The sequence below is a fragment of the Biomphalaria glabrata genome, chromosome 2, assembly GCF_947242115.1.
Source record: "Biomphalaria glabrata chromosome 2, xgBioGlab47.1, whole genome shotgun sequence".
Taxonomy (NCBI): domain Eukaryota; kingdom Metazoa; phylum Mollusca; class Gastropoda; family Planorbidae; genus Biomphalaria; species Biomphalaria glabrata.
Genome location: NC_074712.1, coordinates 48342685 through 48359520, shown reverse-complemented (window position 1 = coordinate 48359520; position 16836 = coordinate 48342685). Strand labels below are relative to the sequence as shown.

Below are 16836 nucleotides of genomic sequence, written 5' to 3'. Positions count from 1 at the left end.
TACAAAGTACATGTTTTATAAAAGCATTCATTAATTAGCATAAAATATTTAAAATCTTGAATCAATTATTTTGACTGCAGGTTAAAATTGTAAACAGTACAGAACTGCTAGAGATACTGAACTTCAGCAAGAACCAGAAGGTGTCTACCTGTGTACTCGTTATGTTCTATGCACCATGGTGTCATTTCTGTGCTCGTACTGCTCCTCATTATAATGCTTTAGCCAGAGCCTTTCCACAGCTAGATGTCTTGGCAGTGGATACATCTCATTTTAGTTAGTAAGTACATTTCACACTTAGTCGCATGTAAGTCTACTGTAATCTCAAAATAATTTGTTCTTTGTATGTAAGTCTAATGTTGTCTCGAAATAATTTGTCCTTTGCACATAAATATAAATATAAGGTTTGTCTTCAAGTCAAGTGTATAATGTTTTAAAGTTTACCCATTGTTTATTTGCTAACCTCTTTCAGTTTAAATGCAAGATTTGGAACTGTTGCTGTACCCAATGTGATGCTGTTCCACCTAAGATCAGCGGTGAGGTTTAATCATACTATTCGAGTTCTTGAGAACTTCAGTCAGTTTGTCACAAACAATACTGGTAAGATGGATAATTTAGAAACTCAGTTTTATTACTGAGCTCAAACTTTAGTTTGATGTGTTGATTGGATTTAAATATTTGTAACCAAATATATCAAAATAATGTAAAATTAGACCAAACCAGAACCTGTATATTAAATAAAAACATCTACATATCTTGTGCTGGCCTAAAAACATGTTTATTCAAGGAATAACTGTCATGTAGAACATCAGGAGATTCAATTAGCCTGCATATTTATAAATGTTATTTTATACCCATTGTCTTTATATTATTTCAGTTATCTAGGAATAATGTTAATAGGAATTAATAGAAGTGATTGTAATTTTCTTATTTTTAGACTTGTATTTTTTTTTTCAGTAATATTTTGTGTTGCTAGTTTTGCAAATGTCACTAAATTTTCAAAATTTTATCGGAGCAGTAAGAGAGAAAACAATATTTATGCATACATATAGTTTAATGCTTTTTTAATGTATTTGTTCTTCAATAAAACATATACATTGAGTGTAAAATATTTATGTTTCTGTCTAATACTTTCCATGTTCTTACTCTTAGGTCTGCTCCCTGATAAGCATGTCAAGCTGGAGCCTACAGACTTTGTTGGTCCATTGCCAAGTGTAGTTGTCCGTGGTAGAGACTGGCTCTTGTGGCTGTCCTGGACATTTGTCATTATGTGCTCTACCTACAGCTTTGTCAGGAGTCATTATGGACAGAACTGTATTACGCGGCTCAGAATTTTATGGCAGGAGCATCAGCACATTGAATAAGGACAATATCAAGAATGACCAACATGTGATAGTTTTAAAGTAATGTGAATGAACTAAGGACTTTTACTTAAATGTGAATAAAATCCGGGAGGCAAAGAAACATGTATACAAATGAAAGTAACCTTTGCATATAGGTTAAAATATCTAAGTAAAGTCAAAAGATTTGGAATTAAGATGTTGAGCTGACCCTGGGTCTGAGATTTATTTTCAGATTAGGGTACTACTTTATGCCTAGTTACAAAACCAGGTATGTAGATTTGAAGCAATGATTGTTTCATTTCCTCCTTAGTAATTAGTATGACAAGTTACAATTGTATGTTCATTCTACTAGCCACGTCAAGTGTTTTGATCCTATCACTATTGTTCTAAACAATTGAAACTCTCATGAGACTGAATTAGTCCATCCATCCTGCTAGCAAGAACCTTTGGCTAGTTGGGCTTTTTTTCTCCCCTGTGAATGTTGGTAAAAATATAAAATACTAGGACAGTTTGAGAGATGTAAGCATTGAATGCAACTGGTTGAACCACTTAGGCTACACACATTTCCATGGAACAGAGTTGTTATTTTTTACTTTGAGACTTATGATTTGTGTTCATAGCATTTATTTTCAGTGCATTTGCCACTCTAGTTTAGTTTAGTGTGCTAAGTGTTTGAAAAATCATTGCATCATTAATTGAAAATCATTAAAATTTGGTTAATTCATTTCATTTTTCAGCCTAGTCTTTTAATTGTTATTTCTTACAATAATGCATTTCATGAGATGTAAAACTGCCTCTTAGAGATTAAGGGTAAAATATTTGGACAGTAGTAGGATTTTTTTTACAGGATGAGTGTTTTTGGTGATCAACTGCTCAAGTAAATGTTTTGTAGTTTTCCCCAATATTTGCTTATATTCCTTAAAAAAAAATTATGACCCATGCTTAGACATGAAAATAATTTTTTAGGTAGAGATAAATTGCAGAAATCATTGGCTAATTTAGGCACTGTTTTGCACATTAAAATAGAGTCAACAAATACTCTCCAACCCCCTTTTTTTTTTCCCAACTTAAAAAGTTATTCATCTGTCCACCAAATAGGATTTCTAAAGGGATGTGTAACTAAGGTTCAGAACTACTCTCTTATTATTATATAGGCTTGACACTAGCCTTGCCAATTAATACTTCATATATGGCTTTAAAGGCTTGCTAAGTTTAATTGTGTGAATTTTTGTTTCCAATGTCCTAGCAATAAATGTACACTAAGTATTTGTTGACTGAAGATTAGCAAAGCTCTTAGTGAACACTCTGAATGATCTGAGGAAGCACAATGATGTCTGTGCAGGCCACATTATATATATGTAATATATGCATATTTAACTGTTCATTGTCTTTTTTTTAGTGAGAACTAAATAAGATACACTATGGTTTTGACCCAAATTGTCATATGAATATTTATTTATAATTTAATTTTAATTTCTTTTTTCCCTTTAAAAGTGTATGAATAAGATTCGAATGTTTGTTGACTTGTATCTGTGTGTAGCGGTTTTTCATTGATATTTGGATGTAAAATTGATTTAAAAATCCTCAGCTTCAAACTATTTGATCACCTGGCCCATGTTTCATTTTTATCTTGGTTTTACACACCTGGTGTTTTATTTTTTTTTTTTAATGCTTATTTTGTCTGTTGAACATTCCCTTGTGGATTCAGATTTTCAAATTTTGTTTGGTTCAGATGATAGAATTATTTAAGCTAAGGCTAGATTTTTTTTTAGATTTTAATTACTAAATAGATGGTATAAATTGAAGTCGAGTACATATGTATTTTCTATCTGGCATTTTATGTTTTAGTTGATTATCTTTTCCTTTTGCAACTTCTTGTGTGACTAAAGAGGACGATCCTTGATATCTGAGTTCTAGGTCAGGTATTTGTGATCACCAGTCACTTCAGCGTTGTCAGCCTTTTTGGTGTGTACGCCACTATCCAGGATGCCTTCCTTTATGTTTGCTCTTCATTTTAGCGAATGTAAATTTGTAATTAAAAGTTTGAAGCAAATGTTTTGATTAGAGACTTCATTTATACATGTCTACACATCAAATAATCCATGTAGTGTTATTAAGTTGACTGTCATTTGATCTAATGAATTTGTTTATTTTTAATATTCTGGAGAAAAATAAAGAGAATACAAAAGTTTATGTTGAATTGTCAACTACATTTTTGTGTTGTTCAGAATTTATTTTTATAACAGAGAAATTCTATGCCAAACTGGCACTTGACTATTTATCTAATCTTATATAATACAGATGTTATTTCAAAGAAGAAGATGATTACGTCCTAAGCTTCATGCATTTAATAATGCATATTAACCAATGACCTAAATTCTGCTAAGTCACTGGTTTTCCTGGCTAGCTCAGGCAACCCATTCCATGCTCTAATAGCACTAGGGAAGAAGGAGCATTTGTACAAACTTGTCCTAGTATATGGAGCGAGGAATGCGCCTTTATCCTTGTGTCATTCTGAGTATTTTATTAGATTTTGTATTTGAAGATTATGGTTCAGTGTTTTATGTATAATTGCATCTTTACATTTGAGTCTTCTATCCTGAAGGCTTTCTAAATGTAGTGATTTTACTAAAGGTGTTACTCTAGTCAAATGTGAATATTCATCTGTTATGAATCTCATTGTTCTATTTTGTGTCTGTTCTAGTTTCTTAATGTTTTCTTGAGTTGAGGGGTCCCAAACAGAGGATGCATATTCTATTATTGGCCTAACCAAGGTTAAATAAGATTTTAGTTTTATGTTCTTATTTGATTTTAGAAATTTCTTTTAATAAATCCTAATGCTTTGTTTGATTTTTTTGTAGTTTCATCAATATGGGAATTCCATGACAGTTTTTCATTTATTATAACACCTAGATATTTTGCGTTTTTAGTCTGTGTTACTGGTTTACCATGAATAAGATAAGTGGAATTAATTTGTTTTACTTTTTTTTGTTACTCTTTATAACTGACATTTTTCTGAGTGGAAAGACATGCTCCAACTGTAATTCATCTAATTCTAATTAAGCGAGGTTATGAGAAGCATTGCTTATTGCATGGGGTATGCAGAACATGTTCTCCTACAGAATGAATCACACATCCCAATAATAGCAATAGCATAGAGGCTGAAACAAAGAAAAAGCAGACAGGAACCTTCATGGAAGATCTCAAATCAGTAAGCACAAGTTAAGGAAAAGGCTGCAAATATTGCTGGAGATTGATTTCTATGGAGACAACTTGCAGCTCAGTGGACAAATAGGGCCAGAGGATCTAAGTAGTAACCATAATACTTTATGACAGAAGAATCAAATGTTAGATTTGTAACTAATAATGTCTTAGAATATCAAGAAAATGGACATTGTAATGCTTTAACATGAGTTTGAAAATCTAGGATATATTTATTTACTGGAAGATGTTACATCTAGTTTTCAGTCAAACTTTCTTTACACCATGCCAGCAGAAAACATTTGAGCTGCTCTTTAAGACACCCTTAGGAACACTAAATGTCCCTTTGAGCAGACATTTTTTTTATACAGTACAAGTTTATCAAATCCCAAGACAGTTTAAGGCACAGAAGCAATAAGAACGTGTAACCCTCATTTCAATAAAGTGCATTAAATAATGGAAAAGACAATATGGATGAGGAAATCATTTATTTTTCATTATATATGACTGTGTTATTTGCATCTTGAAAAGCAATGAGGAGATCTGGCAATATACTGTCAATAATATTCATTCCTTCTGAGCTAGGTTTCAGACCTCTGAAAATAATTAGAAAAAAAAAAATAAATGTCATATTTGTTTTAATTCACAGATAATACAATAGTGTATCTGACAGGCTATGATCAATGATAATACTTAGGAGAGGTATCTGGCAGGCTATGTTCAATGCTATTTAAACCTTCTTTAAGTTGATATGTAATGTATAAGAGTTACATTCCTTAGCGGATAAGTAAATATGTGTTGCTGTTCATTGTCTAATATGGTTTAATAAAGCCTTTGTGTGTTTGTAAATCGCCATTGAGTCTGTCTATTTCTATTCCTATTTAAGAGTTTATTAACAATTTGTGATCAAAATCTCATTTATAATATACATAAAAATTAAGGGCCTGATTCTAGTTATTTTGTATTAACACTATGCCTCAGTGTCAGCTGCTCTCTTTCCTTCACTGATATATAGATTCTAGTATCTGACAGAATACAGCTCTGTTGTTATAGTTTACAACCAGTAACTGCCACTTTCTGTGTTGACACCAAAGGCAAAGTTGGAGTGTCCTTTCCAGTTTTTAAGTTTGGGGCTTTGATGATGAAAGCCTCATGATGAGAACAATTTTGTCAATATAGCATTTCTCCCCTCTCCATACAGCCAATTTGTCCAAAGGGACAGCTTTAATTCACATGTAAACAGTATTGGTATATGTGTGTGACAGTTACTTTAAAAGATCATCATCATCATCATCATCACTCCTTTGAGTTCCTCATGGAACATAGGGCTTCGACAAAAACACACCACTCTCCACGGTCTCTTGCTAGTTTTTTTTATGGTTTCCCAGCTCTTACCGGTCTTCTCTGCTTCTTCAAGTACACTGCATCGCCATGTTCTTTTTGGTCTTCCTCTGCGTCTTGTTCCCTGGGGGTTCCACTCTAAGGCCTGCCTAACTCTGTGGCTGGTATCTTTTCTAAGGTTGTGACCAATCCATCTCCACTTCCTCTCTAAGATCTGCACCTCTATATTTTCCTGTCCACTCATCTCCCACAGTTTGGTGTTTTCTACTTTGTCATACCAGTGTATTTTTAGGATATTTCTCAGGCATCTGTTGATGAAGGTCTGTATTTTTTTTTGTTGTGGCTTCAGTTGTTCGCCATGTTTCAGAACCATACAGTAGGACAGCCTTGACATTAGAGTTAAAGATTCTTAGTTTAGTCTTGTTTGAGATGTGAGGAGATTTCCAGGTTGGTTTTAGCTGTGTAAATGTCTGACGCGCTAGATTTATACGGCGTTTAACGTCTTCATCTGTTCCACCTGATATACTGACTACACTCCCAAGGTATATAAATTTTTCTACTTGGTCTATTGTCTGAGAATCCAGTACTATGTCACCAATTTGTTTATTGTTTACTTTAAGTACTTTAGTTTTTTGGTGGTTTATTTTGAGGCCTACTCTTTTTCCTACTTCGCTTAAAGCTGTGACCTTTTCTTGTATATCCTGTAGTCTGTGTGATAATAGGGCTATGTCATCAGCGAATTCCAGATCTTCCAGCTTTTGTGTGAGAGTCCATTGGATTCCTTTCCCTGAGTTAGAGTAGGCTTCTTTTGTGAGCCAATCGAATACTAGAAGGAACAGGAGTGGTGAAAGAAGACATCCCTGTTTGACTCCTGTTGTGACTGGAAATTCCTCTGACAGCTTGCCACAGTGGGTTACTTGGCATGTGAAACCATCATAAAGGTTCTTGATTATGGTTATTATTTTATTGGGATCCCATAATGTCTCATTACAGTCCAGATATTCTCTGTCGACACTATCAAAAGCTTTTTCAAAGTCGACAAAAGTTGCATAGAGAGGAGATTGCCATTCGACACAATGTTCTACAATTATTCTGATCTGAGTGTAGCTATTTGGTCAGCACAAGATCTCCCTTTAAAAGATACTGGTATTATTTTCAGCTAATAAAAAAAAATTGAATAATTTGTATTTAGTGACTAACACACACATTACACTCACACTTCTATTTAATAAATTAATTTTTAAAAAGCTGAATCTAATCACATATTTATATAGACTAATAGTTAACTATTGAAACGTGACACAATCATATCAGATTGCAGGGCAAATTGCATTAGAACCTTTGCTTCTATCTATTATTTGCCCTAACACAACAGTGTCTAGCTGTCAAAGACTTACCTATTGTCAAGTACAAGCAATCCTTTATGAATGTAAAACTGAACTTTTTGATTGTGTAATAGCAAGTCTTTAATACTTCTTTTAGGACAAATTTTGGACCATGCCTGCAAAACATAATTAAACAAGGTTACAAGATATTTTGTGTGGTAAAAAAACCCCTAAGATTTTGTTCCAGAAGTAGTTCACTCAGGCAGGTTTCAATATTTTCAGCATGAATATCAGAATAAAACTACAAACTATCAACAGCCACAATCCTACCTCTGTCTATACAAAAAAAAAAAGAGATGTGTGCATGTCCAAAGTGTTACTGATATGATTGAATTAGTAGGCTGACTGACAACATGATATCACAGGTTAAGGAGATTTATTAATGTCATTATTATTAGATTGTTAATATTCATATATATTCAGTAACAAAAATCATAATGCTGCTAAAATAAAGTATGATGTAAACATATTTATTTATTTAATAGTAAGTCACATATATTAGGTAAAAACTTACAAAATGAGTAACTCCAGATTTAGTTCTAAGGCCCACAGATAAAAGCTCTTCTAGTCTTAAAAAAAATATAATAATTAAGTAATAAAAAAGGAAAATAATTAATAAATGTGATGATTGTTTAAAATCGTAAGGCAATGTGAAATGGAGACATACAAGAAGATTGGGGAGGGGGGGGAGAGTGATCAGTTAAGATCCTAAGATGGATTAATTGACATTTTCATTTATGATGATCGAGCCCACCCAGTTATATAGCTCCAAGCTATGGAGACATGAAAAATTTATTTCTAAAATAAAACAGTTAACAAACAGTTCTGGCAATCACATAGACTTGATTCTAATTCTTACTGGTCTTGCATAGTTAATGGAATACATTTCCTGGTGGCATGACTATAATTTTCTACTTCCCACATCCAGTTATCTGGCTCTAGTGTCTGTATTCTGGCTTCTCGCTGACCTTTATCTCGTGGGATGAATCGACCATGTGCACCTGGATCAATTGAAGTAAACAGGTTTCATGGTAAAAAATGAAAAGGTTTATTCTTTAGTAAAAATAATGTTACAGTAGAGTTGTTTCTGATACATTGGTGTAATTTAGCATAAAAAGAGAGGTCTTCTCTTTGACAAAAATATGTAATAGACTTTTTAAAGCCAATATACTTACTTTAGAACTACATATAACATTGTTCTGTTTTGTTCATTAAACTGTGTCTATCTTTGAAACATACTGTAATTTTTAGCACATGATACACAACTTCACTGCTTTTGCTTATTTTTTTTCCCCTAAAAATATCCTCATTCCAGTTTTGAATTAAGCAGACTTTCAGATTACCTAAGTTTGAATTTTCGTGACTCCCCTGTATAACCCAATTGATCAATACTTATCTACCTGGTCCAACTCCTATGTAATCCACACCTGTCCAGTATGCTAAGTTGTGATAGCTGTAACAGTGCTATAGTAGAGAGAAAAAAATTACTTAACAATAGTATGAAGCATTTTAACAAAATAACAATACATTTTAAAAGGTCAAAAGTAGTAAAGTAACCTTTTCAGATCTTGTGATATGTAGGGCCCTCATCTGTTGTTGAGGGTGTCACGTGGCCAGCAGAACAACCAACCGCCTTTACTTTCCCTAACTAAAGTCAAGTACCCATTAGAGCTGGGTGGACTCTGTGTGTCCTAAAAATCCCGGAATTAAAAATCCAAATCTTTACCAAGATCTGGGACTTCAGTTTGGAAGACAAGGGCTTTACCAATCAGCCACCACGCAAAACAACTGAAATTGTTATAAGTTAAAGACATTCCATCACTTTAATCTCCACTTGTGCATGATGGAGAATTTGAAAGTGTTTTGGAAGAAAATAGCACACAATCAGACATACAATTAGCTTATATAAAAAATATTCTTGGAAACCTAATGGCTACTTTCTGAATATGCATAACCACTCTTTGCCAATCAAGTTACCATATGATCTCCCATCTCAAATCTTGTTTTTATCTACCATGCTAATGTCCATTTGGTATGAAGAAAGAGCTATCACAGTTTCTATTTAGACAGTAAATAACTGAATTTGAATGAAATGTTTCTTTTCTAATTGACTGAATCTGAATGAAATGTTTCTTCACTAATTGAGTGAATCTGAATGAAATTTTTCTTCTCTAATTGACTGAATCTGAATGAAATGTTTCTTCTCAAATTGAAATGCTTGATTACAATAACAAGAAAAATGTTTAGGTCTGTACAAACCTCTTTTGCAAAGTTGGAAACTTCATAACGTTCAAATCCATTTTGATCTAATAACTGTTTGGAACAAAAAAAGATATTGTGCACATAAAAATCATCAATACATTTATAATATAAAGCTTAATTGTTTTAATAAAATGGGTACAATTATCATAGTAGGAATGTGTCATGAGTTGGTTGCAAAGTTGCAACACATTTTATGATTGACTTGGTGGCAACACAATTTATGTTTGAAAGGAGAAAAGGAAAATCAACAAAATATTCTTTTTTTTTTATGTGGTGAAGATGTTTTTATAATCCAACTAATCAAGGCTTTTAGATGTTGTAGGCCTATGCTTGTGAGAAAAGTTTTAATATTGCTGTATGCAAATAAATCTAACTAAAAAAAAAAGTATTAAGAAAACTTATATTGTAAAATAAAACACAATTAAAAATTGATTTTCTGTAAACACATTTTAACAATAAAAATAATTACAACTTTTATACATATTTATAAATCCTGTGTCCCAGTGGTAGCAATAACATAAAGACATACGAGAAGAAAATGCAAACAGGAACGTCCTCATATAACTTGTCTTTCATGGAGGATATGAGAGCAATGGACACAAGCTGGAAAGAGCTATAGACATTGGTAGAGACCAATTTCTATGGAGACAGTTTGCTGCCCAATTTGCCAAACATTGTAGAGAATCTAGGTCAAAGTAGATTATAAACCTCAAAGAGCTCTCTAATGTGTATGTCCCTTTATGATCCATGGCACAATTGACAGAATGTTCATCTCTGACCAATAATCCCATCATGTGTTATGTTGACAGAATGTTCATCTCTGACCAATAATCCCATCATGTGTTATGTTGACAGAATGTTCATCTCTGACCAATAATCCCATCATGTGTTATGTGCAAGCACAACAATCCGCTGTCAGTATTTAGACCTGACTGATTAGAATTACTCAAAAGAGCTGAGTGACTGTGTGGACCTAAATAAAATTACAACCTTTGTATGGACTAGCTATTTGATAGGTGTATATATATAATAAATGCATGTTAGATCAACTTACTTCTACAGCTTGCAAATACATATCTTCTGTCACATCAGAGTCTGGTAATTTCTGTTGTAAAAAAACAGACTAGCTATAACGTTAAACTTTTTTTTTTCATCCTAAGTGCATGCTACACTTTAACAGCTTTGGTAGACAGATATATGTTTGGTATAATATGCAGTAATATAGCAATCAAGTCTATAAAGGCTACACATAGATATGTTTTTAAAAAGAACGATTCACCAGTTTGTTCTCTTGAATAGATTTGAATAGTTGTGTTCCTCTCTCAATTGTTAACTGGTATAATGAAATATGATGGTCACAAATCTGGAGAATCTGAAGGAGAAATATGTTAGAAATATGTTGTTTTTTTTTTGTTTCGTATAGAACAAATATAAACTTAAGTGGGGAGATTTTTTTAAAATACACTACACATAATGAATTATCATGAGAGGAAACAGGCTATGTATTGGACAACCTTTTTACAAGTCTGAGATGGTCCCAAATTTTAGCCCTGCCTGCGGTCATCCCCTGCTGACCTGCAGGAGGTTTGAGCTATGCAGTAATAATTTTCATTTCTGAAGAAATGTCAGAAAAATGAAAAACAAAAAAAACACAATGTTAAGTACCCATTTAAGTTGGGTGGACAAAAGGGCATTATAAATTCTAGAAATTTATAACCTTGACTTTACCATGACTTGAACTTGAGACCTATCACTTTATCACTAGACTAGATTTACATTTTGGTCAAAGGAAAAGAAATATAAACAGAGGTAAACTTTTACCAAGGGATGAAATTCTCTGTAAGTCAAACCTGAGACTTACTTCCTTCAGCTCTGCTAACCACATGTCCAAAGATTGCCCTGGCCAGCCATAGATTAAATCTAATGAAACGTGACTAGGAAATAAACTCTTTGCCATTTCCAAGCATCTGTTTCATAAAAAAAAATATTAAAAATATGTGAATATATTTCATTGCTAAATAATAGATACAGAAAAAAAATCCTGATAAAGAATTATCAGTGTATTTAGATTTTACAAGTCATATTTTATTACAATATGTTATATTTTTATGACAATGATTACTAAAAATATTCATTGAAATCTTTATCACTATAAGAGTAAAGTATCCCTTTAAGATCTTGTGGATACGGCAGAAGATGTAAAGATCAGCTAACTTTTAAACAAAGAGAGTAGCACATAACAATGAAAATGGAGAGGCCAATATACTCAAAGCAGTTACAAATTAGACATGGACATAGATTAACAGACTTTTAAAAGTGAAAATTGGATCTCATAGAAAATGAAACTGTGATCATCTTGACTTATGAAGGAAAATCTTGAGATACAAATGAGTTATAAAATAATTGTTAAATTAGCTATGTGATAATTGTAATTTTGTACATTACTTTAGGCTTTCTTGTACAGAGTGGTCTCTGCCAAGAATGTGAAGAGCCTCTGTGTTTAATGTCTGCACACCAATAGAAACTCTGTTGACACCAGCTGCTTTAAACTCTCTGTAAAAAAAAAATTAGTAGCCTAAATGAGACAATATATGAGGAAATGTAAGTGTATGCTCTTTAGGTAGACTATCTGCTGGATGTTTTATATGCCAAACAACAATATTGAATCTGTAGTTTTAGAAAAAATAGAGTGATTTGAAAATAAACCTAACAAATATTTAGATTTATTAGACCCTATAAATTATAGACATTCCTTCAAAATTATTTTCACCTATCTATACATGCCCATTTGTTAATCAAGCTATTTATGTGTTAATTTTTTAGATTTAAATTTTAATAAGCCAGTGATTTTCTTGAATTGAATGCACTTATTGGAAAGAAATCTTTTATAAGTGTTTCCTAGCCTATGGAACAAATCATGTTTTATTCAGATAATTTTATAAAGTAAGATATGGTTTCATGTTTTATGTATTAGGCCCTACTACTTCTAAAAAATTAATGCCCATTATTGTCTTTATTTTGGAGATTTCAACAAGATGTTTTTTAAGTGTTTATATTAAATGGCATTAAATTGCGCATCTTTTTTTTTCTGAACTATGAATACACAAGACAGTTGAAAAGTAGTTTAACTCTTTCTCTCCGGAATTATTCTCCACATTCTGGTGGAATCAATGCCGGTATCGTCAGTTAGGAGAGAAAGAGTTAACGAGGTTTGCAGCAAATGTATTACATAATTTAGTTATAAACATATTATAAAAGGAAGCCAACAGTTGACATAAGTACTAAAACTAAATGGCAAGTACTCTCAATCAATTCTTCTCCCCTCCTCCTCCACCTTTCTTACCTTAAACTGTCCATTTCAATACTAGTGGGGTTGACTTCCATGCTAATTTCTGTCTGTGAATGTGGACTGATGTGTTTGCTGATTGATTCTAAAAAGCTTTTGATTGTTTCAGGCTGAGCTAAGCTTGGTGTCCCTAAACAATGGAAACATAAACAAGTTCAGTTCAAGTTTAGTGAAAACAAATTAACTTCGTTCAGGCTTAATTGACTCCTAGGGGAGCTTAAGGCTGCAATCACACCTCTCCATTGAACTCAGCTCTCAGCAGCTTTCTTCATCTCTTCCCATGTCATTCCAATATCCCCAGCTTCCCTAATGACTTACCTCTTCCAGGTTTGTTTGAGTCTGCCCACTTTCCTCTTTCAAGTTGACATTAAATATCTTTTCAGGATACCTAATTCCCAATATCTGGCATAGGCAACTGTATGGGAAGGTTTGGAGTTTTCCATGTTTTTATAACTCTCCAGAACCAAACGTTAAAGATTCAGATCTTGTTTTGTAAAGACAGTACTTTGAAGGACCAGATCATTTGAAAACTCATTAAGGCAAACCTAGCTGTATTAATGTGATTTCATATATCATCATTAGTTCCATCATCTTAGCTAACCCTACTACCCAAATAGGTGAAGTGGTCCGTATAGAGGATGTTCTCTGTAGTATGATTGGGTTCTCTTGTCTGTTATTGATCTTCATAACTTCTGTTTTCTTTTTGTTAATTAGAAGTCCAGTCTTCTTCGCTAGCTTAATTAGTGTATCAATTTAGTGATTTCCAATTAACAGAATAGATGGGTACTAAATAAAACATCAAAGGAGAACAGTGAACAAAAGGGGCTCCTGTAATTATTTAATTTCTTAAGTTAAATATTCATTATTTCAATGTTTAACTGCCTAAAGAAACTGTACATGATTTATGGATTACCAGTAGTACCAGTATCTCTAGTGTTTGTGCTTTTCAGTCAATTAAAACAAACTAGTAATACATTCATGAATTTAAAAAAAGGAGAAAAAAAAACTTTTGAAAAAGAGATTACATGCTTAATACTTAATGGAGTAGGGTACATCAAAGCAAAAGGAGACTTACCTCCACCAAAGAATACTGATGTAATCTTTTCAACTCCAGATAACTGGAGAAGAGTTTGAGCTTCTTTGATAAGACACTGTTTCATTCTCTCATGATTCACTGATTTTCTAGAGTCAACAAATTAAATATATATATATATATATATATATATATGAGTTGGTACACCACAGATTTCAAATTTTTCTATATTGAAACATGGTGAGGCATTATAGTACCAACATATGCTGGCTGATTTTAGCTAATCACTGTGACTTGTAGCATCAAACTGCTGGTAGACAACTAAACTGCTGTAGCTGTATTATATCTTAACTTATAAAACTTGAAATAACTTGAATAACTGCTCTCTGAACAAAACTAAATAGAACTTTTATTACAATATAGATAAATTCAACTTGAGATAAAAATAAAAAACATTTAGCAGATTTTAGTAATAATATAAAATGGTATTCTGAACTAAATCTAACTCACTAAAATCTAGTAACCTGGAGTCATCTGCCCTACCTAAGACTGCTGACAACAATGTCGCTTGTCTTGTACCATTTACACTGCATAGCTAATCACCATCACTATAGAAACACACAAACACACTTCATAACAATATCCACGAGAAAAGACTATGAGAGCAAAGCTGACTTATTTTGCATTAAGTCAAGGATTTTAGGATGTCACTCCACAAACTCAACAATTTTCATTCTAAATATATATACAACATAAAATTATACACAAAATAGGAGTTTAAAATTTGGATTTAAAAAAATAAAACTTACTGGATATACTTATTGAAGTTGCAGTATGTGCAGCGTCTTTTACAGTAGGGCCACTGTAAAATAATAAAATCAATTGAGAATTAAAAGCATGGTGGGGAATTCATTAAATGCAAAAACCTAGGAAGCCATAGTAACAATACCTACATGAACATAGAGGGCTGCAGATGAATATGATTTGTAGCTTCCACAAATGGCAGCATCTCTGGCTATTGCCTTGATAAGCAAACTCAAAGTCTTATTCATTCTGAAATATAAGTCCATATATAATTTTTTTTCTGAGAAAATCTTTTGTCTTATCTCATCTTATTAACTCTTTCTCTCCGTAATTATTTACCACATTCTGGTGGAATCAACGCTGGTATCGTCAGTTAGGAGAGAAAGAGTTAAAAGTCTTTTTTTTTTAATTGTTCATATTGTTATACAATTTGATACCTACAGATCTAAATCTAGTAAGACTATTTCTACTAGTGTGTAATAAAATTCAAGCATAAATTGTGAGTTATAGTCCCAAATTTATTTAACAAGAAAAATATCAGATTGAGTAAAGGATGGAAAAAGGCCACTAGGAAACAATTATTTTGGTTTAGAACTCATCTCAATCTTGACTCTTATACTGAAAAATTTCGTTTGAACTATAACTTTTCCAAAGCAAAGTCTTTCTTAAAATAATTATGATAAATTCATGTGAAATTACTTAAACTCTGTCTGGAAAGGGGAGGGGCGGTAGAGTGAAAATGATTAATCCTCGCTCATTTTTATAATTTCTGCTAATGATTGCATTTGGCATTAAAGAATAGGGCTAGGGGTGGGGCAACTTGATATAAGAATTTAATTTATAGTATATATATAAATAATATATTAGTGACAGATTATTTTTATTTTGTAATTTCTTAACTATAATACAAAAAGAAAAAGTATTGGTTTGTCCGATGGGGGAATGGTGATTGCATGTATCGCCACTCCCACCTGGTACAACCCTTTTTCATTTGATATTTTATTAATCATAAAATTTGAGATTAGATTGTGGTGCGATATAATATACAATGGGTTTACATATCAATATGTAGCTTATATTATATAGATATTCGACTAATTTAGTTCACATACTATGATTTCTCCATAAAAATAGGACTGCCCTACCCCCCCCCCCCACTCAGAGGGCTAGAATGGGGAGGGCAGTACATGCAATCGCCCCCCCCCCTTACTCCACCGAATAGGCCAAAATATCAGAAGGGGAGCGACATAATATAAAATTTATATATTAATTAAACTAATTTTGTTTATAAACTATGATTTCTCCATAAAAGTAGGACCGCCCCCCCCCCCCCACTCAAAGGGTTTAGGTGGGAAGGGCATTAGAGGTATTCGCCTCCTCAACCCCCCCCCCACACACTCCCAATCGGCCAACAGGGGAACGGCATAATATAATGATCAGTTAAAATACCAATATTAACAAGTTTTAATCATATAGATATTTGATTCTGTTTGCAAGATATGATTTCTACAAATAAATTGGACCGCCCCCCCACCCTGGATCCGCCAGTGGCCATCCCCATAGCTATATATAGGACATAGTCACATATGCATTAAATAATATATACTATAAATAGGCATACGGCATAGCCATAGGTAGTTTGAAGTTGAAATTTGAAGTCTAGTACTACTACTAGTACTAATACTATACTAGTAGATAAAGATAATCTAGAACTAGATTTTACTAGATTATTGAAATTAATCTAGATCTACACCTTTCTATTATTTAGGACCTAGATTAACATTAAGCCTAGATAGTAGATGATACTCATACTGATAGGACCTAGGATCTATAACTTATAATAAGGATCTAGATATCTAGATCTAGTATCTAGAGATCTATAATCTAATCTATAGTACTATACTCTAGAAGACTAGATCTAAACTACATCTATTATATGTAGACATGTATTGATGTATAAAGTACATTTATCTACAATAATCTAGATTATGATGTAAATGATTATCATTATAGATTCTATGCCTATGGATTATAGATCTAGACTAAATGTAACCTTCATTCATTAAGAGTTATTTGGTTTTACTTTCACTTTCGCTTTTTTTTTTTTTTTTACGGAAGTATCGG

At 32.6% G+C, this 16836-nt stretch overlaps 2 protein-coding genes across 10 annotated transcripts in view; one reads left to right on the top strand and one right to left on the bottom strand.

Moving 5' to 3' along the window:
• Window positions 1-3531, top strand: part of LOC106078478 (thioredoxin domain-containing protein 15-like) — a 33087-nt gene extending 29556 nt beyond the window's left edge. For all 3 annotated transcript variants that reach the window (XM_056021040.1, XM_056021041.1, XM_013239356.2), the window contains exons 3-5: window positions 81-277; window positions 470-597; window positions 1150-3531. In XM_056021040.1, coding sequence (XP_055877015.1) covers window positions 81-277; window positions 470-597; window positions 1150-1361 — 537 coding nt within the window. In that variant the 3' untranslated portion in view covers window positions 1362-3531. The remainder of the gene's footprint in view (window positions 1-80; window positions 278-469; window positions 598-1149) is intronic.
• A 1483-nt stretch (window positions 3532-5014) lies between these two features.
• On the bottom strand, window positions 5015-16813 carry LOC106078475 (radical S-adenosyl methionine domain-containing protein 1, mitochondrial-like). 7 transcript variants are annotated; one of them, XM_013239344.2, is made up of 15 exons: window positions 16766-16813; window positions 14862-14961; window positions 14718-14770; window positions 13951-14057; window positions 12873-13005; window positions 11975-12082; window positions 11391-11496; window positions 10809-10901; window positions 10584-10634; window positions 9527-9580; window positions 8668-8731; window positions 8127-8268; window positions 7782-7836; window positions 7280-7383; window positions 5015-5137 (listed from the first exon to the last, which is right to left on the bottom strand). In XM_013239344.2, exons 2-15 carry the CDS (start codon window positions 14958-14960, stop codon window positions 5029-5031), a joined length of 1278 nt encoding a protein of 425 aa, XP_013094798.2. In that variant the 5' UTR covers window position 14961; window positions 16766-16813; the 3' UTR covers window positions 5015-5028. The 7 variants fall into 7 exon arrangements, with proteins under 7 accessions (XP_013094798.2, XP_013094797.2, XP_055877013.1 ...); XM_013239343.2 differs by lacking the exon at window positions 16766-16813 and adding an exon at window positions 16678-16747; XM_056021038.1 differs by lacking the exon at window positions 16766-16813 and adding an exon at window positions 16688-16707.
• Between the last annotated feature and the right edge of the window lie 23 nt (window positions 16814-16836).